Here is a 22,079-nt window from a genome sequence, read left to right on the forward strand (position 1 = left end):
TTTTCATTATCACGAATATGGTACTAAATGGATTTCTGGCTTTCTCCTTTCCTTGACAATTGGACCAGCCCTAGGGTGACCGGTTGTATGATTGACACCAGCGCTGGCGTTTGACGCCTTAAAGGCCAGTTAAGTTACAACATGTATATCACCGCTTGATGTGAGGTAGCATAGCAATAAGCACCAAACAGTACAGGAGCAAATGGCCACGCTGGTGGAGGTTGCCAAACACGGCAGCGCCCTGCACGTGGATGCAGCCGTGCAGAAACTTGCTGGACAACTAAACAAGTATGGTCCCGTGTGGGAATGAGCGGCGGCCTGGCACTGGCCCACGGGCCTTCCAGAGCCAATGGCCGCTGGGAGACGTTGCGTTCCAGGGCCGCTGCCACAAGGCCAAGGCCGGTTCGTGACGCGCATCGCCCCTGATCCTTCTTTCCGTTTGCGCGCAGACCCAGCAACAGTGAGGTCTACCCGCTGCATGTAGCTGTATGGCGCAACCACCTGACCATCATTGAGCGCCTGCTGGAAGCCGGCGCCTGGACGCACTGCACGGATGGCGAGAGCGGCTGGTGCGGTTAATATTGACATGGGGATGAAGCGATTCACATGAAATAACTCTTAAGAGCTATACCCGTTGCTCGGAGGTGTGGGTTAGTCAACCGCACCGTAAGCGGCTGCTTGTCCCAGTACCCCGAAGCAGCTCATTCTCGCGGGGAACCCCTCCCCACCTTGGCGACATCACACCCGCTATCGCACGGTGCTGGCGATCGTGGTTCTCCTCCGTTGTTAGCAGCAAGAGGAGCCGTACGCACATTGCGTCCTGCCAGCCGTACTCACAATGCGTGGTTTTATGGTCCCAGGCCGTACTACGGTCCCTATCTGAGTCCACCTCCCACAAGTGCGGCCAACGGGCTCCGCTTGAGCCGCCTCCCTCCCTTTGGGGGCCCATGCCTTAGTTCCTAGAGGCACAAAGGCCGCCATGTCCCCTTATCCACATGCTCCCTGGCCACTGGCCCCCCTACGTGTTCCGCCCAGGACGCCCTTACATCGCGCCCTGTACCTGGGTCACCTGGCGGCGGCCGCCAAACTGCTGCAGGCGGGTGCTGGGGGCCGTCAGGGCGGGTGGCGGGGAGTCGTGTTCCGGGGTGGGGGGCCTGTGCCTCGGGGTAGGGGGTGGAAGTGAAGAACGAAACAGCGCACTTGCGAAGGACCCAGTAGCAGTGGAAGGGGTTTTATGAGGACGTGGTTCCGAGAGAGGTGCGGGGCGGGACGAGCACTATCCAGGTCACCAGGGCTGAGTTCCAGGGAGCATGATGGCCTCGCTGTCAGCTCGTGCGGGTCCAGCAGCTTGGTAGGCTTCCCGCGAGGCGGGTTTGGGGACGCATTTCCCAGCTGGACTGAGGCCGGGCCGGGCTGGGCTGGGGGTGCGACTAAAAGAACAACATGGTGGTATGCTGTCTGTAAGCATACCGCGTATTTGTTGCCGGAAAAGACGAGACAAAAACACTAGGGGTGAAGAGAGAGCGCTAGGGGAGTAGCCGCCAGTCGCAAAGCAGCACAGCGGTACCTTCACGTCGGCCGTACCGTGCAGGTAAACCCCAATACCCCCCTCTTTCCCAGCAGTTGGAAAACAAGGATGCTTTGGGCGGGAGGATCCTTTGCTTCTTGTGCGACTTCCCTCTTTCCCGGCTCTGCTCAGTGCGCCCCGTACATAGCTGACGCCGTCCTCGCGCTGTGTCTCCCGCTCCTCCCTGGTTGCTTTGCTCTGCTGCTGTTGTCGAACCCTGCTGCTGCTGCTGTTGCTGCTTCTTCAGGCGGGGGCCTCCGTGGAAGCGACTGACTTGCAGGTGGGGTCCTGTGGGTGGGTGAGTGGTTGGGCGGGGCCGAAGGTGCGCTGTTCCACTCCCGGAGCCCGGAGATGACACAGCTGCTACCTAGCAACCTTTGCGTTGGGTCTTACCTCCATCCTTATCCCAATCCCAAGCACTGATCCGTCCGATCTGTGAGGTACAACCCCTCGGCAAGTCCAACAGTCGAGGCCTGGATTGATTGTTCTCGGCGATAGCGTGTATTGGATACACGCGCGGAACAGCTGGAAATGTCTTGCTGGTGTCGCGCAGCTGCAGCGCCTCGGGGGGGGTAGCCACTGACCAGCCCGGTGCAATGCACGTACGGTGGTATTGCTCAGGTGCCCCCCCCTGGTCGCTCGCAACCTCCCACCAGTGCCTCCGTTTACCCTTTACATGGGCCCCCTCCTCACGTTCCCCGACCCCCCCCGGCTCAGGGCCGCACCCCTGTGGACCTGGTGTCCTCAGAGCTCCGTAGGATGCCCTCCGAGGGAGCTGGTCGCTGCAGTGCCATTTACAGCTGGGGCAGTGGCGCCAACTACCAGCTGGGAACGGGTGAAAAGGGGGGGGTCGCAGAGGTCCTAACTGTCGTGGGGGAAAGCGCAGGAGGTGAAGCAGTCGTTTTGCTGGCAGGACGTGCTGTGAAGTCCACGGCATCTTGTTACTAATTTACACACATGTTCTCGATCTCCCTCCCTTCCTCTCCCGCTCCCTCCCCCGCTGCAGGTTCCACCGACTTCCACCTCAACCCGTTGCGGGTGGAGGCACTGCAGGTTGGTTTTGAAGGTTGCGGGGTTCGGGCCACCGGGAAGCCAATCCTACAGACAAGGACGCGGGGAAAGGTCCCGGAAGGGAGCACCCCTCCACCCGCCCCACGCCTGTCGCATCCCGCACCCACCACCCCCACCCACAGGGTCTGGGTGTGGTGGCCGTAGTAGCTGCCAAGTTCCACAGCGCCGCGCTCACTGCTGACGGGCGGCTGCTGACCTGGGGCTGGGGCCGCGGCGGCCGACTGGGCCATCCCGACTACAACATCCACAGCGGCGAGTCGGCTCTAATTCACCCCTGGCAGGTGGCGGGTCTGGGTCGGCGGGTGGTGGTGGCGATGGCGGCGGGCAAGCACCACATGCTGGTGGCCACGAGTGCTGGCGATGTGTGGAGCTGGGGGGGAAACCGGGATGGGAAGGTGAGGGGGGCGAGGGGGGGCAGGACGGAGGGAGGGACATGAGGGAAGGGAGGGGTGAGGGGAGGGTAAGGGAAACGGGGCCTTCGCAGGTCCGCCCATTAATGTCTTCCTAACCGTCCTTCCCCCATTTCTGCTCTATGCATCCATTCCTATCCATTCCTCCCGCCCTCCCCCATTCGTGTGTGGTTCAATCGTGTGTGGCTCGTCTTTCCCCCATTCGTCTCCCCCGCCTGCCGGCCCCCTTTGGACCCCCCCTTCTCCTCCTCCAGTTGGGCTACCCCAACGTGGACACGCAGCCCACACCAAGAAAGTGAGTCCGACAAGCACAAGGGGGTCAGGGGCTGGGGGTTGGGGATTGGGGAGCAGTTGGTGACAGCAGCAAGGGGGGAGGGAAAGGAGGGGCTGGAAGGAGCGAAAACGGGGGAGGGTGGGTGGGGCAGTTGCACAAGGTGTATATTTAGGTTCGGTGGGGGGTGAGCAGGGCTCAAGATAATTGTTGGGTGGAGGGGAGTGATAGGAGCCGCCATCGGGACCTCCTCCGCGCGCGGAAACCCCTCTCTCGTGTGTCGTGCCCCCCTTCACCGCCATCACCCAATCGGTATCCCCTGCCCCAACCAAACGCTTCTCCGAACGTGGACTCCCTCACGTGGCAGGATTGACTTCAAGGGTCGGGCGGTGCTGGTGGCTGCTTCCAACCGCCACAGCGCGTGTCTCACCAGTGCGGGGGAGGTGTGGACGTGGGGAGCGAACAACGACGGGTGGGTGCTGGGGGTGCTGGGGGGCTGGGTAAACCATATGCAAGAAATCCACCCACCGAACCCCCCACCCCTACCGCACTGCTGGCTAAACCCCCTGGCGCAGGCAACTGGGCTACGGCACCAACAACTCCGCCAACAACCCGACACCCCGTGTGGTCGAGGCCATGAAGGTGGGGAAGCCCCAGAGCGGAGGAGCGGTGTGGAAGTGAAGGGGCCGGGAAGGGAGGGGAGGGAGAGACTCGAGGGAGCATGGTGTGTGTGTGTGTGCTGCTGTTGGGAAATGGTGGTGCAAACCTTGGCCCTAGACGGACGATGGATGCTACCTGAAGCTAGACCGAGGAATGCCCCGATGTGCCCGCACACAGCCCATCCGTGCTGGTGCACATCACCATGGCGGTGTGGCATAGCTAGTACGGAGCATCGACCTGGTCTCGTCCGCACGTGACCCCGGGAGCTCCTCCGTTTCTCCCCGCGCCGTGTGTTCCAGGGCAAGGTGCTGGTGGGGCTGTCCCTGTCCAAGCGCCACACCGTGGTGGTGTCCGCAGAGGGGGATGTCTTCACGTGGGGCCACCGAGTGGTCACCCCGCGCAGAGTGCAGCTGGCGGGCTGCAGGGATACCGCGAGGCTGGCGGCAGTGCAGCTGCAACAGCTGCAACAGGCCGGCGGAGGCGGACCTGGGCCGCCTGTGGCAGCATCGGCGGCGGCGCCTGCGGCTCCGCTGCCGTTGCCGGCGCTGCCTGCGGCTGCTGCTGCCGCGGCCGCCGCCGCTCCCTGCGGTGGCGGTGGCCTTGAAGTTCGTTTCCACCGCAATCACAATGAGGTGGTTCGGCCTGAGGCCGCGCTGGCTGCTGCGGGTTACTCGCACACAACGGTGGTGACCCGCAGCGGGGAGGTGCTGTGCTGGCGCAGTGCAGATCCGGCTCTGCGGCCGCAGGAGGTGGCGGGGCCGCTGGCAGGCAAGTGTGTGGTGGCGGCGGCGGCGGGCAAGACGCGCACAGTGGTCGTCACGGACACGGGGCAGGTGTATATGTGGGAGTGCAAGGAACCCCAGCACCAGCAGCAGCGCGCGACACCAGGCGGCGGCGGGGCCGCGGGCGCCGGGGCAGGCGGGGGTTTTGGCTCTGCGGGTGCAGGGGCCAAGGGCACGGAGGCTGCGGCGGCACCTGGAACAGGAGGCAGCGGGACTGGAGCTGCCAGTGGGGCGGCGGCGGCAGCAGTGGCGGCGGCGGGAGGTGGTGGCGGCGGTTCCGGAGCCGGGGCGGTGACGGGCCAGAGCGGGGCCGGTATGGGCACGGGGGAGGAGGCACAGATCGTGCCGGTGCGCGTTACAGGGCTGACGCGGGTGACCCAGGTGGCTGTGGGGGAGAAGCACACGCTGGCCCTGCAGGCCTGGTCGGTGCCCCCCATTCCCGACGAGCACGGCGTCATGCCGGGGATGCAGCGGCACCGTCGCCAGCGGCGCAGCGGTGCCAGCGGCAGCGGAGGCGATGGTTCGAGCAGCTCCGGCTCGGATGATGAAGTATGCGGTGGCGGTGGTGGTGGCCGCTGGTGGAGGTCGGGGGGGAACTCCTTCCGTGCGGGCGGAGCAGCCGCCGCCGCCGCGGTCCCGGTCGGGTCGCTGACGCGGGGCGGTTCGGGCTTGGGGTCTTCCGTCGGGACGGGCTTCACGCCGCCGCCGGGTTCTAGTCCAATGGCCCGATCATTCGGTACCAGCTTAGACCTGGTCCCTAGTCCCTTAGCAGCAGACCGTGCCGCGGCCGCGGCGGTAGCGGCAGCGGGAGGAAATCTTACGGGTTTCTTTGCCGTGGGCCCCCGACGGCGGGGTGATGCGGCCGCCGCACTGGCAGCGATTGATGAGCCGGGGCCCCCCGGCTGGGAGCTCTTCAGTCACAGAACCGGGGGGGAGCCAGGTGCAGGTGCGCCGTCGTCACCTTTGGCAGGTGCGCGGCGGAGAAGCGCTGGAGGCGGCGGCGGCTTCCCCTACGACGGCGACGACATGTTTGGCTTCAACGACGGCGACAGCGTCCCTGGCGCGCGTCGCACTCGCGGCGGCGGTGGTGGTGGTGGTGGTGGTGGTGGTTCGGTGCCGTCGCTACAGGTGCTGTGCCAACGCTTGGTGGCGACGCAGCTCGTGGAGCCGCGTACGGCACTGCCCATCTTGGAGTATGCGGATGTAGCCGGCGCGGCGCTACTGCGGTGCTACTGCCTAGCCGTGGCTGTAGCCAATTTGGACTGTACGTTGCTGGAGGCGCCCGGCGGCCTCATCAGCCTTCCTTCGCATCTATTGGCGGAGCTGGAGCACCTCTATCGCGCCGTGCTGCTGGCGCCGGCGCCGACATCGCACCCGCAAGGCTCATTGCCGGCGTTAGGCAGCGGCGGCGGCGGCGGCTCAGCGGAGGATATCCTAGGAACCAGCCCACCTATTATCAATACTGCACTGTACGGCTCATCCTTAAGCACCAGCGGCGGCGGTGTTGGCAGTAGCAGCGGTGGGGGCGGCGGCGGTGGCGGCGGCTTCGAATCGCAACTCACGGCGCTGGAAGCGTTCCACCGACGGCGCGCCCTAATATCCAGGCTGCAGATGGGCCGACGGCCGACGGCGGCGCCGGCCTGGCTAGAAGGCGCCTCCGCGACAGACCGCATGACGCCGCAGGCCAGCAGCCGCTTGGGGGCTGCGGCGTTGGCAGCGTTGGCCGTTGTCGGACACGGCGCTGCGCCGCATGGTTGCGCCGAGCGGAGTGCGCCGCCCCGCAGTGGCAACGGCGGCGCAAACCTAGCGGCTGGCGCCGCCAGCGATTCCGGTGGCGGCGGCGGCGAGGCAGTAAGCGAGGTGCAGCGGCTGGCCCGCAACCTGCAGCGCAAGCTGCAGCAGATCTCAAGCCTGGAGGAGCTGCAGCGTGGGGGACGGCAGCTGGATGCGCAGCAGCACGCTAAGCTGAGCCAGCGGGGCGCTCTGCAGGAAGCGCTGATGGTGAGAGAGCGGGGCGGGGTTGGGGCGTAGGTGGAGTGCAGTGGAGGCGGAAAAGCAACAGCAACGGTCTGGTAGGATCGGGATTGGGGTTCCAAGTTCTCGCTGCTATTTCGAGAAGGCGGCAGCAGCATGAGTCTCAGTGCCCGTCATGCCTAGAAGCTGGGGTGGGCCAGGGGACTTGGAAAAACATCCAGCTTCGCCGCGTCACTTATCACTTACTGGAAGCAGCGAAAGGTGGAAAAGCAGGCGGCCGGGGGGTTGATGGTGGTCCATGTTGGTGATGGGGAGGTGCCGCCATTCACACCTGCCGCCAACTTGAAGGCCCCTATCCCGCCCCGTCCTGCCTCGGACCTGCAGGCCTTGGCTGCGGGAGCTGCTGTGGAGTCGGTGAAGCAGGCCATGGCGCACAGCGCCGAGGTGGCAAGCAAGCTGGCAGCAAGGCCGGACGCGGTGCAAGCGGCGACGGCGTCTGCGTCGGGAAGCGGTGGCGACGGCAGAGCCGGCGGCGGCTGGGCCCGTAGCTCAGGGGGGAATGCTAGTGGGGCTGGTACGGCGCCGCTGTCGTCGCAGCCTGGTCAGCAGCAGCCGGGAGGCAGCAGCGGCGGACCCGGGCGGAAGCGAAGTACGAAAGAAGCTGGCGGCGGCGGCGGCGGCGATGGGTCATCGGAGCCCCTCACAGTAACACCGACAGCGGTGGCGGCGGCGACGGCTACAACAGCTTCGGTCACTGACAGCACGGTCAACTCCACCACGTTTTCGCCCGCAACCACCGCCGCTGGCGCTAGCAGGGTGACCACCACCACCACCATTTCCAGCAGCAGCAGTCTTGGTAACGCCCCAACCACACCGGCAACAGCGGTGATGACGGCGGTCGTAAGTGGCACGGGGCCCGCCAGGAAACAGCAGCAGCGCCGCGGCGCGCTGTCCGTGTTCCTGTCGGGAGCTCTCGACCAGCCGCTGAGTCCGCCACCGGCCGCGTCGCCGCCGCCGCCGGTCGCTGCCGCCGCTGCACCCAAGGCGCCAGCCTGGGGTGGCGCGAAGCTGCCGGCCACACCGCCGGGTGGCAGCAGCCTGCGGGACCTGCTCTCACAGCAACCCACTTCTTCGGCTGCCACGGTAGGGCCGCTGCAGCAGCAACCACAGCAGCAGCAGACGGCAGCAGCGGCATCGTCACAGGCGGCGCCGTCTCGCAGCTCGGCTGGACTGGGACTGGCGGCCACGCCGGGTGCGTCCAGCTTGCCCGCGCGCACACCATCAGGACCCCTGCCCCTTCCCGTCGCAGCAACGACAGGCGCGTCCGCTTCGAGCTTCCCCATCGCCACGGCCGCCGGTGCTGCGCCAGGCGGGCGCAAGCCGACGTCCTCTCCTTTCACCACCGCGGTGCCGAAGGCAGCCGCCTCCAGCCCCGCCATCGCTTCTCCGGGCCCCGCGGCGGCGGCCGTGAAGGCTTCACCAATTGCGGCATCTGCCGGTGGTGGCGGCGGCGGTGGTGGCGGCGGTGGCGTTAAGCTCACGTTAGCGGAGTTCATGTCCGGCAGGCCCATAACCGCGCCGTTGCAGGTGGCGAGTCTGCGAGGTCGAGACCAGGAGGGGGAGAAGGAGCCGGCGGGTCCCGCGTGGGGCGGTGTGCAGGGCGGCAGTCCCGTGGGTGCCAAGTCGCTGCTGGATATTCAAGTACGTGAGGGGGCTTTTCGTGCCGCCGTGGCGCTGTTCCGGTACCACATTTCCCGGCCACGTGCATGCTTTGACTTTCTGCCAGGGTCACATGGCTTGACGGACATGTCCATGATAGGTTGCTAGCCGGGTCACTGTGACGTCATGCCCTGATTTCGGCCTGGGAGCGGAGAGCGCTATGGACCGAATGGCCTGAGTGCGGCGGCCTCTGACCCGACGATGACCCTGAATTGGTTGTTGGGCGGTGCATGCACTGCATAAATTGGCGACGCTGCCATAGCGGCAGCGCGCTATTTTTTCGCACTGTGGACCAATCTCCATCCCCATTCCTGCAATCGTGCGTCAGACCCTCCTGCGGCGCTGTGTGCCTGACTGCCTTCGGATGGTCCGGTCCGGTCCTCCGCGCAGACGTGAGAGCGTTCGGTTTTCACAACCCCAGCGACAAACGCATCCCGTTCCCGTGAAGGCTGCCGTACTCTCCCGGACGTGTTGTCCTGACCTGGCTATCCTGGTTAACAGCATCACATGATGTCAGACGCCGTCGCAAAGGCCGTCGTGCATCCGGCCCCGCCGCCGCCCTCCCTTACAGGCTGAGCAGGCCCTGGTGCAGAAGCGAGCCGCAGCCAGCTGGGCCAGGCAGGGGGTGCCCGGCGGCCCGGGGGGAGGGCTGGGGCCCGGCGGCGCCTCCGCCACGCCTAACGCAGTTCCCGGGGGACCCGCGGCAATTGGAGCAGTGGCAGCAGTTCCTGCGGGCACATCTCCCCCAGTGGGGCGCTCCCTGCTAGTGGGCTTGACGCAGGCCGGCGCTCCACCTCTGCAGCAGCAGCAGCCCAGCAAATGGTACGTGCCGGAGCAATGTCAACCGGCAGTAGCGGCCAAGCCGCTAACCGCGATTCAGACCGAGGAGCGGGCGATTAAGGAGATCACTGCACGCTACGGCGGGCGTGTAGTTGCGCGAGTAGTGCCGTACAACGCCGTGGAAGCGCCCACGCCGTCTGCAAGCTCCCTGGCAGCCAGCGCTGGGACAGGCGCGGGCTGCGGTGTGGCGGGGGAAACAGCCTCAGGCAGGTTGTCCATGCCAGCTGCTAGCGGCCATGCTGGAAGCGCCCTTGCCGCAGCAGCCAGGTCCAAGCAGAAAGCTGCCAAGGGGAATACGTCGTAAGCTGTCAGCATATTCGTGTTCCAAATTAGGGCGGTAGAATTTACCAACTGGTACAGAAATGCTGTATGCTGCTGTCGTCGCGATTGGTGCTTCCTGGTCTGCGTGACTCCCCTGGCATGCGACCGGTGCAGCGGTTGGTCCGTTGCCATTGCCTGTTCAGCTGTCGGGTGCCTGTGTTTTATGCGTTGACTCTCGCGCGCATGATGCGCGCGTGCTGGCTGGCCAGGAGGGTTACTGAGTGCGCTCAAGCGGGCGTTTTGCTTCACTGAGAGCAGGGGGGTTGAGTGTGGAGTGTGTATGCAAGGTGGGGATATTGACTCTGATGGCGGCAGACCACCGCTCCGGAGACACTCATGCTTCTACGTGCACTCCCCGGGAAGGGATGCTGCTAGCAGCTAGGCCATGCTGGCTTCCCCTGCATGATTTCTGAATGTGCCGAAGCTGTCTTTGTAGGAAGGAGCCGCATTGTTGGACAACAAAACTTTACAGGAGCGTAACCAATACACCAGATAGATACGCAGGAAGTGTAAACTTCAACTTACCGCCCCGCCCCGGACCTGACTTAATTGAATCCGTCCAGCAAGATGCCAGAATCCGACCTCGAGGTTTCATGAGCCACCAAGTAAATCATTTGTGCTTCAGCATAACACAGAAAGCGCACATGCTGTGCGGTCATGTGCGGTCACCGTACGTCTTTATGCTGCTCCACCATTCTTCCATTCACCTGTACTACTCCTTTGGACACGCGCTTGCTGCCCCATGTCACGCCGGAGGCGAGAGTCGACGTACATGCCTACTGCCGTACCATTAAACGCGTCCCACTGTAACTCTCCTAACAGTCCTGCAGGATTCCACATCATGGTTTGCTAACCCGCTGTCCAAGCTGTGTTGTGTTTGCTAAACCATGCAGCCTAACCGGCCCCGGGGGACCGGTTAGGGTCCCGCTGGGTGATCTACGCACAATACACGACTGCTCTAAATCCCGCAAGCTCCGCCATGACCTTCCCACCTAATTAAATGACACATCAATTTACATCGCACCACACTGGTCTACAATGCAGGCCAGCCCAATACCCCATCTTTACTCTTATTGCAGACTCTTCGATCCTCTGTCACATTTCGTTGCAAAGTGCATTCCGTTATCTCATAATCAAGTGCAGGTACAAGTTGTGAACTAGGCCCCGTAGCTCCCTACACGCCATAGGGACCACCCTACCAAAGTGTTACACCAGAACGCGTATCATGCAAGATGCAGTTGCTCTTGGCGGGACCTGCCACTGCGAAAACCGGTGACAGGTTGACACGTCGCCAATGCCCGCCAAAAGTTTACGTGTACCGCACACTGTAACAAGGGATGCTAATGGAGAGAAGCGACCCACCATGACCAAAAGCAGCCCCCACTAGTGTGGGGCGCCTCCTGAGTAGGACCTGAAGATGTTGAGAGGTGACATGTACTTCCGAGTGAGGAGGTCAAGTGCGATAGTCACTCCTGTTGTCCCAAAGGCGCCACACCCCGTCAAGACAATATCTCCCCGTCTGTGGTAGAGCGGCGGGGCAGATGCGCCGCCTGGCGATGAAAGTTGCGGACACATTGCTGCGTGCTGCTGCTGCTGTTGAAGGGGTGAAACTTGGACTGCCGCTAGCGCGGAAGGCTGATGACGGTCTTGTCCTGGCTGTGGTGGAGCCTGTGGGCCCGGCTGTACCTGGAAGCTGCCGGGGCGGGGAGCTGTCTCCTCTCTCGCTGCTGCCAAGCCGTGTAACGGCACGCGTGGGGCCTGCGGGCAGGTGTGGCAAGCAGCGCGAGTCGGCGATGGCTCGCGTGTCTTCAGCACAGATTCTCGACCATCCTTTCCAGCTGTCGAACGAACTCAGCGTGGAAGCAGAGAGGCGCGCAGAACCCACACCCAGAGGATGAGCCCAGAGGAGGCCGCAGCAGTGACGCCGCCTGCGTACGGAATTCTCTCATAATCAATGTCATCGCAGTGCGAGCCAGAGACTAACCAATGCAATTCATGTTAGCCCGTGGAGCTAGACTAACGAGGCAGCTAGAAGCCATACAGCCAGGCGCGCGTAGACCCATTGGTTCGGGGGCCGCCCTGCCCCGCCGCCTCGCCTGAACATGCCGAGCCGTCTGGGTAGCCGGGCGTGCTATCGCAGCTGCCACCTCACGCAAACCCCCGCTGCTGCTATCGCTACTGCCGATTCGCTGTGAGGCCTGCAGGGCGTGCTCGGGGGACATAGTTCAGGACATAAAAGCTGCGGACTTCGTGTAGACCGCAGCTCCCTTGAGACGAGGCCGCAAGTCCAGCAACAGGCGGGACCCTCAAACGCCATGAATGCAGCGCCAATAACGCGCATTGGCCTGCAATGTGCTGAAGCGAATAGGGTTATGCCCGGATGCTCGTGGTAGGCCCCACACCGTGACTGTTGCCTCATCATGGCCAGGGAACGTGCGCCGTGGTCATGGCATGCCTTTGTCGGTACTTGGACATATTGTGAGACACGCGGGACAGGCCGGTCTCGTACCTGCTGTTCCTGCCTAGGCGTTGCAGCGGCGATGGCGGCCCCCGGGCTGCCTCCACTCGGCCGCCTCGCTGGCAGCACCTGCGGCGCAGACTGCACGCGCACAGGTGGCTCGACCGGGGCGACAGCGGCAGGATTGGGCGCGGTAAAAGCAGGAGCAGCGGATGCGGGCGCAGGATTACCGGCAAGAGGACCTGCTGCAACAGCAGGCAAGCGACCGCGTGGCTGCACTATGGGCGCTGGCACGACCGCAGACAAGGATGGGGACACACGCTTCGGGCCCCTAATCACACCCTTGCTTGGTTGTGGCGACGGGGTGCCTAGCTGTGCGCGCATGGTTGCAACCCGCCGCCCCGCTATCGGAGCAGCTGACAATTTGAAGCTCAGTCCCGTAAAGGGAGGCCCCTCACTCGTCACCCCGACACTTTGGCCGCTATCACCCTCGCCGCCGTCACCCCAACCGGCAGTGCCACCGCCGCCGCTATGGGTCGCTGCCGCAACCGTGCTGTGGCCGGCGCCTCCGACAACGTTGCTGCGGGCCTCTCCGCTACCCTCGCCCAGTCCTGGTGGTGCCTCAGGAGCGCCGGCATGCTCCCAAGGCATCCACACGCTTGTCCGCTGCTGGACGCTGGGACCAGGTCCACCACCCCGACCATCACCGGTGGTCCTCCCATCAGCACTGCCGCCGCATGTCAGAGCGGGAAGATGACGCGCCGGCCCGGACAACATCGCTTGGCCGATCCCCCGTGCAGCGTCCTCATATGTGACTGTTGAAACGGCAGCTATAGAGGTCGCCGGCGTGAGGGGGTCCAGGCGCAGAGACGAGGTGCGACGAGGACAAGTCCGTCGATGGTGGAGTAGCAGGGACAGGAGGTAGGGAAGGGAGGAAACGGGGGCCCCAAGGGGGAACAAGCGGCAAACGGCACGCACGCTAGGCCGAACGGCCGACGCGGAAAGTCTCGGCCGGACCGCAAAAGCATCGTCTTAACAACCCGACTCATCCCGGGAAATCGAAATAGTTCATCGACTAGTTGCATGTGTACGCACGCGGGATCAGTGAAGATCAGTGGAAGTGCTACAAATGAAACGAAACATCTAGGGGCCCGTGCAAAGGCACGGGAGCAGGTATACTTGCAGGTACACCTGCCCTCGAGGTTAGACGGTGTGATGCACCTCCAGCGGAAGATACAAATACATGCGCATAGATTGGAGCCTACGCATTCACTCGGGAAATCAATCTGGCGACATTTAACCCTACCTTGATCCTCCATGCCCGTCGTTAAGAGGAACGCCTGGTTGACCCGAGGGTCCCCTCCAGAACGCCAAGCATCAGCAGCTCCGTCACGTGGGCCCGCGGTATCACAGTCATGCGCTGCTTGCGGCATGCCCACCTGCTGCTGCTGAACCCCAGCATGTTGCCTCGAGTGCTGTTGCGGGCCGTCCACACCTGTGAAACCCACGCCGGCACTTGCAGACCCTGCGAGCCCCCCGACCAGGTCGGAACCAGGCTGACGCTCGCCAACTTGCGGGGCTGCCGCCGGTGCCATCCTAACGGCCGGTCCGTTAGCTGATATACATGTTGCTCCTAAGGGCAATGAAGCGCCTGGTGGTGGACTCCTCGTGCCAGCTGCAATTAACCAAGGCTGTTGGGCCAAGGGGGCACTCAAGCCTCCGCCATGGCTCTCCAGCCGGAGTGCGGCGGTGGCAAGGTCTCGATGAGCCAGGGCCCTTGGAACCGCCGCGTCGTGCTGCTGCACTGCCGCCGCAGGGTCTCCGTTTGGATGTCGTTCAACTGGTGCCGAGTTCCGAGCTGCGGTGGATATATCCGAGCCGGCCAGCAGCGGCCCTCTCTCTGCCGCAAGCCCAGGTCCAGTGTTCGCGGCCCGCTCGCCCTCTACTCGGGACGCAGGCTCCGAGCCAAGCTCCCGTTCTGGTGCCCGGGGCTGGACGGGCTCCCGCTCTCGCTGATCCGGGTGTCTGGACTGCTTGTCAGGAACATGAAACTGACTATTGGGGCATGTCTCCTCCCCACCTGGACACTGACCGGATCTCAGGTGCAGCTGTGCAGGGTCCGGGGCGCCTCGGGCCTCCGCCGGAGCATCGCCATGCCGCGCTCCGTTCGGCTGTCTGTCTCCTGCTCCATTCTCCAGGGCGGCGGTTTGCATCTCAGCAGGAGGCGTAGCTAGGAATCGCCCACCGCGGACATCCTGCAATGCCATTGGTCGTGGCGCGGCCAGCTGTACATTCACTGACTGCCCAGGGGCAGGCGTAAGAAGCGGGACTTCTTGCCCTGAGGCGCTTTGCTGCTTTGGGCCCTGATGTCCTCCCGTCTGCTGTTCTTGTCGTTGCGATAGTTGCTGCTGTGATAATTGCGTGAACGGGTGGAAGGTCGCGTGGCCACGCATGACTGGGTGCGGGTGAAGCGCGGGAAGTGCAATTTCTGGACGAAAAGGAGGACCAATCTGTGGTGCGTCCGACCTGCCGGGTGGGCCATCTGCTAAGACTGCAGCTGCCGCCGACCTGCCGTGCTGTGCTTGTGTCAAGGACAACATACGCAACCGGTTGTGGGCAAGGCACACCTCCGTCCACTCGGCTTCCAGGTCCACAGCAATTTCCTGCGCATGACAATGCGTAGCGCGTTATAGGAGGAAAGCTCTGTATGCACGCCCCGCTTCAGGCAGCCTGCCTGCGTCGCTCCATTCTCATGTGTTGCAATAACGAAACGATTACTGTCTTAGGGTCGCTGACACACCTGCAGCATTTGCCACTTCAGCAGGATAAGCTCCTTCCTGGCCAATACGTCGACCTCCACCAGCGACACAGGCGGCTGCATAGCACCCAGGAACACCCCAGGCTGCGAAGGCCGACACTGCATCCCAGGTGGCGGCCCCGGCAGGAACGCGCTGGGAAAAGATCCACCAGGCAGCGGGCGGGGTCCCAGTGCATGCGATAGCTGTGGATACGGAAACTGAGACGCTGTCGCCGAGGGCAACATGCCGGACGGGGCACCAGGGTGGACGGGCTGCACGGCAGATCCCAAAGTGTGCGGCGCGGACACCGGCATCGGCAGGGGTGGCAGCACGTTGGCGGCCGGGGTGGCGGTGCCGGCTGTGGCAGCGGGTGGCCGCCGCAAGGCATCGGCAGCCGGCGTGCTCGCGCGTGGCGCCGATGTGCCCGTAGCTGCGCCCACGCCCATGATTCCCGCGGCATTCGGAACCCCAGAGGTCGCAAACGCGTCCTGTGGCCTATCAAATGTTCGCTGCTGCTGCTGTCGCTGATCCAGCTGTCGCTGCAGCTGCTGCGCAGCCCCAGCCGGAATCCCAGGGTCTGTCGAGAGGGTTAAGTTGCCGCTGTGTGGTTGCACCCAGCGGGGCATGTGTGCAGCGGCGCTGGTCTGCAGCCCAGGGGGCCAGCCACCTGACGCCATTGCCGCCCTACTGGGGCCTGCAGCCCCGGGTAGCAAGCCCTGGGCACCTTGCCTCGGCGGACTGCCTCGCAGCCCGATCCCCAGTGTCTGCGGGGCTACAGGAGATGAGACCGCGCCCAACGACCCTTGGATCTCAGTCTCTCCCTCCGCCGTACTTGCAAGTGCGCACTCCTCACCTGCTGCAGCAGTTTGAGCCGTGGGAGCGACTCCCGTACCCAACACTGCTTGCTGTTGCTTTTGGCCTGTGGGTGGAATCGCAGTGCGCGTATGCATCACGACAGTAGCACGCTCGTCCCAGCCCAAACATTGCGGGATGCTAGTTCGCAAACCCGCCATGCCACCCACGACTCCATCTGCGTATGTTGGTGAGGTGGCGCACACCAGTACACTCGGAGGACCTCCGTCGGCAGCCGCAGTAACGTCCGAGGCGACAGGGGCAGCACCGTTTGCTGCCATCCCTGAGGATGTTGCAGTCCGGAGCAACAGCTCCGTCCCCGCCACTCCACTTGATTTCCGGCGCAAGCGCTGAACCGCCGCGCTGGTCCGCTCTGCCGCAGCACGCCGTGCTGACGCTCCGCCACCGCACCCTGCGGTCCCCAAGCGGAGGTTCCGGGTTACAAAGCCTCGACCACCTGCCCGACGAACACCTACCTCGGCGAAGGATCTTAACAACCACGAAACAGGCCCGAAGTGGTGCAGTCCACACCAGTTGGACGATGCCCACTATGGCCATGTCCAACCTCCAGGTTGACTCACTAGTGAACATATGAACATTCCTCACAGCTTTGCAGCTGCCATTAAGGCTTCACAAGGACTCCTACACCCCGGGTACCGCCCATACGACGTCCAAAAGGCGCATACCTGGAGTTGGTGCATTCTTCGCTCTTTCCGCCAACGGTTTGCCGCCTATGCTTGCATGGCCGCCGTGCTCATTTTGTCCCGTCCCAGCTCCCAAGCACCCGGCATTTCCGTCCCCCGGATTGCCACTTCGCGGATTTGGGTGTTGGCTTTGCTCCGGATGCTGTTGGCCGTAGTGCTCCTGTGCTTCTGCACTTGTCTCAAGACCTTGGTGCTGTGGTGGTGTCAAAGCCACCGCCGGGTCTGCCCCGCCGCGGCCCTGCTCTTCGCTGCCGATCTGGCTCATGAAAGACAAGAGAAACTCGTTGGCGGCCAGCTGTGCCTCCGGACAAATGTCTGTAATGCCACCGTTTGCGGACGTAGCGTGTCCTCCTGCGTGCTGGGTTGCGTTGGCAGATCTGCCTGCAGTTAGTAACGCGTTAGGGGAACCTATCGCCAACTCATGCTCACTGGGATTGCCCGGGCCAGATGCACCGTCCGCTGCAGGTCTTGCCCTCTTGCTATTTGCCCCCGACTTCGTCGGACTGCCATCGGCAGTGCTGGTGATGGAGACCCTCACCGTAGCTTCGCTCGTAGCCCCATAAGAGGTGGCAACTGGCTGTATCGTCGGCATCCCTGCTGTCGCTGCCCCATTTTGTTCAGCGCTCGAAGAGCCGCCGATCGCTGAGGGAGAAGAGGTAGACGCAGCCGTACGCTGCCCGGTGGCGCGCGCCTGCCTGCGCGGGGCCGCAGGTCCCAATTGGCTGGGCGGCCTTTGTGCAGTAGGCAGCATGGAGCCCGTACTTCCACCCGGAGGTTGCTGTGCTGCGATCTGTGCCAACGTTGCATGCCCTTGCCCAGAGCCAACAACATTTCCACTGTCGTTAGGGTGAGGATTCCCCTTGCCGGCAAGTTGAGGCGGTGCGGCTGCTGACAGCGATGGATGCATCGCCGGCTGGGCTTGGCTGGCGCCAGCCGCTTCGCGGGCGACATCTTGCTGCTGCGCTTCGTTGGATCGCTGCTGAGGTCTCTGTTGAGGTTGAGGTTGCTGCTGCCTGGGCCGCAAGGACTGCTGCTGTGCTACGAGGCCTCCCGAGACCTCATCTGCAGATCGCTTGGACCCAATTTGTTTCAGGCCAGGCCCACCAGTACCTGCAGCTGGTTGTACCAAAGAGACAGGTGCGGTCGCTCCCGGTGCTGGAGCTCCCATCAGTGTGCCTGTACTGGCTGGCGTGTCTGGTCGTGAGGCGTCTGTAGGAGGTTTTGCTTGCGCGGGCGCCACGCGTGCCCGCTTCGCAGAAGGCTGGCGCTGTGCATCACGGCTGTTTTGACGTGCAGCTCCGCCATCATTGGCAGTACCTGGTGGCTTCCCTGGAGATGGCACGTTTGGTCCCTTCTGCGTTACGCGAGCTGCGGCACTACCACTTGACACAGGCCTAGCAGGCACCGCCTTCGTTGCGACCTGCTTTTGCTTTTGCTGCTCAAGGCGGGCAATCTCACGACGAAGAGCATCCAGCTGGGAGTCTAGCTGCACAGGCTCCACAGCTGCAGCAGGAACTCCACTAACTGCAAGCTTTGGTTGCCGCCCACGTGCCTTTAAGGCGGCATTTGGCAAGCTGCGGTTATGCCTCACAGGGTAGGGACCAAGACCAGGGCCGGCAAGGATGCTCGCTTGTGTCTGAACCTGGCCAGCCGCAAGCACCTGGGCCTGCAAGAGTGCTTCCTCGGCATCAAAGTCCTGCACAATTTGAACAAACACCTTGGATTAGCTCAGTGTCCAGCAAGAGCTAGAGCAAAAGGGGCGGCGGACAAGCAACTCCGCCCAACATCCTTACCAATATGAACTCGTCCAAATGCGGAAGCAAGAATTCCATCCTAAGCTTGAACCCAAACCGGATATCAGCGGCAACCCAGGTAACACCGCGTTCCGTAGAGAGCAAGGCATCTTGAACCAAGCTACACTGTGATAACTGCTGCCATCGCAACGAACCTTTTGAACGAATTTAATAAGATAATATTACCTGGTCAGTACGTGAAGGTTGCGGTCGATATAGTGAGGTTTCGGGGCTCTTACCATTCGGCATTTCAAGTCTATACACATTACCATAATTTTGTTGCTGCCATAACCTGTGCGGTGAATACCATTGATGTTATATGCAACCCTGCAGCCGGATAGTTTTGTGCACCGTCCCGTCTAAATACGCAAGTAGCATAGACACCCGCGGCTTCAATGACCGTCAACGATGTTTTAAAGGCTGGTGGCTTGAATGGAAACCATCCCTCTTTCTTCAGGCGCTGGTACGCCGACCTCTGCAGACTTCACTACAGTGGTCCCATATTACACCGATACCCGGCCGCACACCTGGGCCACTTGGTCACGTGCCGCCTTGAGCGGAGATACGGCATGAGAGCGTAGGCACTTAGGTCAAAGGGAAAGAAGGTTATGGGGGACAAACAATCAACCAGCCCGAGCTGGGAGAGCACTTCCGCAGTCGACACCGCATCCAAGTACCATCTGTTCTTTACGACGACACCCCGAAACCGGTACGCACGCCTAATCCATTCCTTTCACTATACAAGCCGCCGGGTCACTTGCGCGTGCGAATGAGTTGCGGTTACTAGCTTATCCCCGAGCCACCCCTGATACGCGCTATGCCATGAATACGTCATCGCTGCGCTACTCATGCCGTCTTGGTCTTTCCAACGCCATGCACGCCGCCTCTCGCGGTTCCAGCAACCGCCTCCATCCCCAGGCGCGCTGCCACCACCCGCCACGGCGTCGGTTCCCAGCCCAACAAACGACGAGCATCTGACACGTCGCATGGCCAGTCGTTAGTCGAGTACAGCAAGTTGCTTGGGGTGAGGCTGGCGTGCAGGAGCACAGCCCCCATCGTCTGACCCACAAAGTAGTTAATGTGCGCCAGTAGGCCGAAGAAGGCGCGCGGCCAAGACGGGTTGCAGCGCCGGCCGTAAGCATTGATCCCAGGCGGCGGGTCTGTGACACCCGCCTCCCGTTCCGCCGCTTTCACTGCGGCATCCTTGTGGGCAGTTGACTCCGCATTCAACGAGCCGCCGGCGAATTCACTGTATCGGAAAGGGTCCCGCACCGGGTCATGGCACAGGTGATAAACCCGACCGTGGATGCGTGGAGCGTCTGGCTTCGGGAACAGCAGCTTCTCCACTGCGTCGACATGCGCGCGCGCGGCATCCTCCACCCATACAAACGGCACGCGGGCAACCCCTGGCCCGATGTACGGCTGGCCATTGAGGATGCTCTTCGCCAGGGCCTATGAGGGAAATGTGAGACGAAGCAGTCGGGGGCCCAGGGAACACAAAACAATAAAACAGCCGAGGTGGTACGTTAGGTCAGCGCTATTCATAGCATCATAATCCCCACACGTGCATGGACGGGTCGACGCTGCAAACTAACATGTGTAAGGATCGCACGGCATACCTTTCAAAGCAGGCTCAAACCCCCCATGTTACAACTGCAATCGGGCTGGCCAAGGCTATAGATCGCAGCACTAGATGCAAAGAGACACGCACATGTATGGCCAAGGACGGCATTGCGAAACAGACTGTATCCCCTCTAACAATCCCGGCGGCCGACAAAGGTATCGCCATTCATAGCACACCCGCTGTTACGTTATTCTGCGTCCGTACCTCTTCCCCAATGCCGTATACTCCTCCTGGCCGCAGCACCACCACGTGCAATACGTGGCTGTTGGCCGCCAGCACCAGCCTCTCAGCTTCTGCCTTGGAGAGAGGGTAAGCACCGTTCAGGTCTTCAGGCATTAGCGCTTCGGTCCTTTCGGAAATGGGCTCCTTAACACCGCCTCCGCCCGACGGACGAGCTAAGGACCTGCTGAACACCACCGAGGCTTGGGAACAAGCCCGTGGAGACAAGGGGATAGAGTGCAAGGAAGATCATGAAAAACACCGGCAGATGGCCATACCAGAGGCGAATCCCTTGCAGATGACCTGGAATACGCAAATTACGTTGCAGCATTGTGTTTCATGTTGTAGCTGGTTGCTTGCATGTCGTGATAGGCGAAGACGCTGATATTTCCGCACGCGAAGCATCTTACTCGAAGTCCATCCTTTGCTCGTTGGGGAGGAAGAACCTGTGACGTGTCCTAGGCAGTCTCTATACTGCAACGTCTACCAAACGCACATGAATCACACCTGATGAAGTGTACACCAGTGCCTTCACATCCCGTTCCAGACAGGCTTCCACGACGTTTCGGGTGCCTTGCTTGTTGACACGGATCATTGCTGCATCCTTGACGACCGAACTGACGACTAGCGCGGCAGTGTGTACGACACATGCACAATCCGCGGCGGCAGCACGGACATGAGAGTACGTACAGATGTCACCTCTGTAGTACGTAACGTCCGGGAGCAATTCGCCAAACTTCGCGGTGACAGAGACGTCCAAAACAACGACAGAGACATCTTTGCCCAGACGTTCGTTTAGTTGGCGTACGATGGCGCTGTATGCAGCAGGACAAGCCCAACAAAGGACCGTTAATTATCGGTTGTCATAGCGTACTTAACACTCGTCGCCGATAGAGGAATCGAAACATGATGCACCATAGCATAAAAGGTGCCAGCCTATGTATGCAATGGTCTGCCGTTTCCCTACAAACGGCGTTCGGACGACGACAACGTGGGGACAACCGACGTAGGCCAACGAACCCTGTTCTTATAGATCCAATGCATGCCATTTGGCACGTCCTACCTTCCCAGGAACCCGCAGCCTCCAGTGACCAGCACGCGCTTCCTAATGGCGCCGTCAGGTGCCTTCTGCACCAACTCGAAGGGTTCAGACTTCTTTGGCGCTTTCTTTTCTGCATTTTTAGCATAAAAATAGAAGAATAGCAGCTTAAGGGCTATTGCCACAATTATGGCGCCAACTGTAACCAGGGTATCCATAGCGGCCAAGCCTCGCTTTCAAAGGATGGAGGGGTTAGAACGCCCGAGATGCATGCTATGATTCAGGATGGAAGCTGTGCTTTGCTACTGGTCGGAAGTCGTAAAATGGTTGTCCCTGTACGAATAATTACGCCAAAGCCCAGGGATTCCGTTAATACCGTTCACCAAGACACTGGACCGAGTAATTGCTTTCCCAAGTAGGCAATGTAAATTTACCTTAGGATTTTTAAACAAAGCCGGTTAAAGCCGACTTTTTAAGCAGCCCCTCGCAGTGCGAGGCTCGCACAATTGTGTCCGGTCGTACTGTGCCGAATAAACAGACCGTACAAGACGGCCCAAAGCCAGGAGCGAATTTTATGGCGCGGATGCGCGCGTGCGATTCGCAAAATGCGCGTGTACAAGTGTATGTCTTTTTTTGGCGAAGAAAGGCCGCAGTGTGTCAGCGCGGTGCGCAGGAGGGCATGTTGGCCACAGTCGCACGCGGCATGCAGCCCGGACAATGGGGTGCCTGCTTTGCCGTAACTGAAAGCACAGAAAGCAAACAACGTAGCTTGCAAGACTGGGCGCATGAAACGGCCGGGGGAAGAGGAAGCGTCTGGCGAAGCGGCACTTTGTGCAAACAAACGGGCGCGGTTTCGGTAGCGCAACGCATACAGCCCCTTGTTCGGGTGAAGTCAAATTACAAACTTACGCGGAAAAATATAACATACACAACTTAAACAACAGAACAGATAAGTCGTTCGGAACCGTGTAAGTAAC

General features: G+C 61.9%; 3 protein-coding genes across 3 annotated transcripts; 1 reads left to right on the plus strand and 2 right to left on the minus strand.

Annotated features, from left to right (window-relative positions):
• Window positions 1–202: 202 nt before the first annotated feature.
• On the plus strand, window positions 203–10,138 carry VOLCADRAFT_102981 (uncharacterized protein; the record flags this gene model as incomplete). The annotated part of the gene is made up of 15 exons (XM_002946350.1): window positions 203–288; window positions 450–569; window positions 1,097–1,166; window positions 1,815–1,847; window positions 2,285–2,456; window positions 2,574–2,620; window positions 2,761–3,033; window positions 3,303–3,343; window positions 3,687–3,791; window positions 3,895–3,961; window positions 4,279–6,230; window positions 6,366–6,762; window positions 7,120–7,987; window positions 8,045–8,436; window positions 9,026–10,138. 15 exons carry the CDS (start codon window positions 203–205, stop codon window positions 9,596–9,598), a joined length of 5,196 nt encoding a protein of 1,731 aa, XP_002946396.1. The 3' UTR covers window positions 9,599–10,138.
• A 672-nt stretch (window positions 10,139–10,810) lies between these two features.
• Window positions 10,811–18,492, minus strand: VOLCADRAFT_86631 (uncharacterized protein; the record flags this gene model as incomplete). Its single annotated transcript, XM_002946512.1, has 13 exons — window positions 10,811–10,875; window positions 10,978–11,026; window positions 11,302–11,373; window positions 12,125–12,318; window positions 12,532–12,903; window positions 13,380–14,736; window positions 14,874–15,419; window positions 15,725–15,790; window positions 15,894–16,135; window positions 16,410–16,808; window positions 16,857–17,069; window positions 17,745–18,123; window positions 18,460–18,492. The coding sequence occupies 13 exons, from the start codon at window positions 18,490–18,492 to the stop codon at window positions 10,811–10,813; spliced, it is 3,987 nt and encodes a 1,328-aa protein (XP_002946558.1).
• A 574-nt stretch (window positions 18,493–19,066) lies between these two features.
• On the minus strand, window positions 19,067–21,320 carry VOLCADRAFT_86632 (uncharacterized protein; the record flags this gene model as incomplete). Its single annotated transcript, XM_002946513.1, has 4 exons — window positions 19,067–19,672; window positions 20,049–20,266; window positions 20,571–20,878; window positions 21,127–21,320. The coding sequence occupies 4 exons, from the start codon at window positions 21,318–21,320 to the stop codon at window positions 19,067–19,069; spliced, it is 1,326 nt and encodes a 441-aa protein (XP_002946559.1).
• Window positions 21,321–22,079: the final 759 nt, after the last annotated feature.

Source organism: Volvox carteri (assembly GCF_000143455.1).
Source record: "Volvox carteri f. nagariensis unplaced genomic scaffold VOLCAscaffold_3, whole genome shotgun sequence".
Classification (NCBI taxonomy): domain Eukaryota; kingdom Viridiplantae; phylum Chlorophyta; class Chlorophyceae; order Chlamydomonadales; family Volvocaceae; genus Volvox; species Volvox carteri.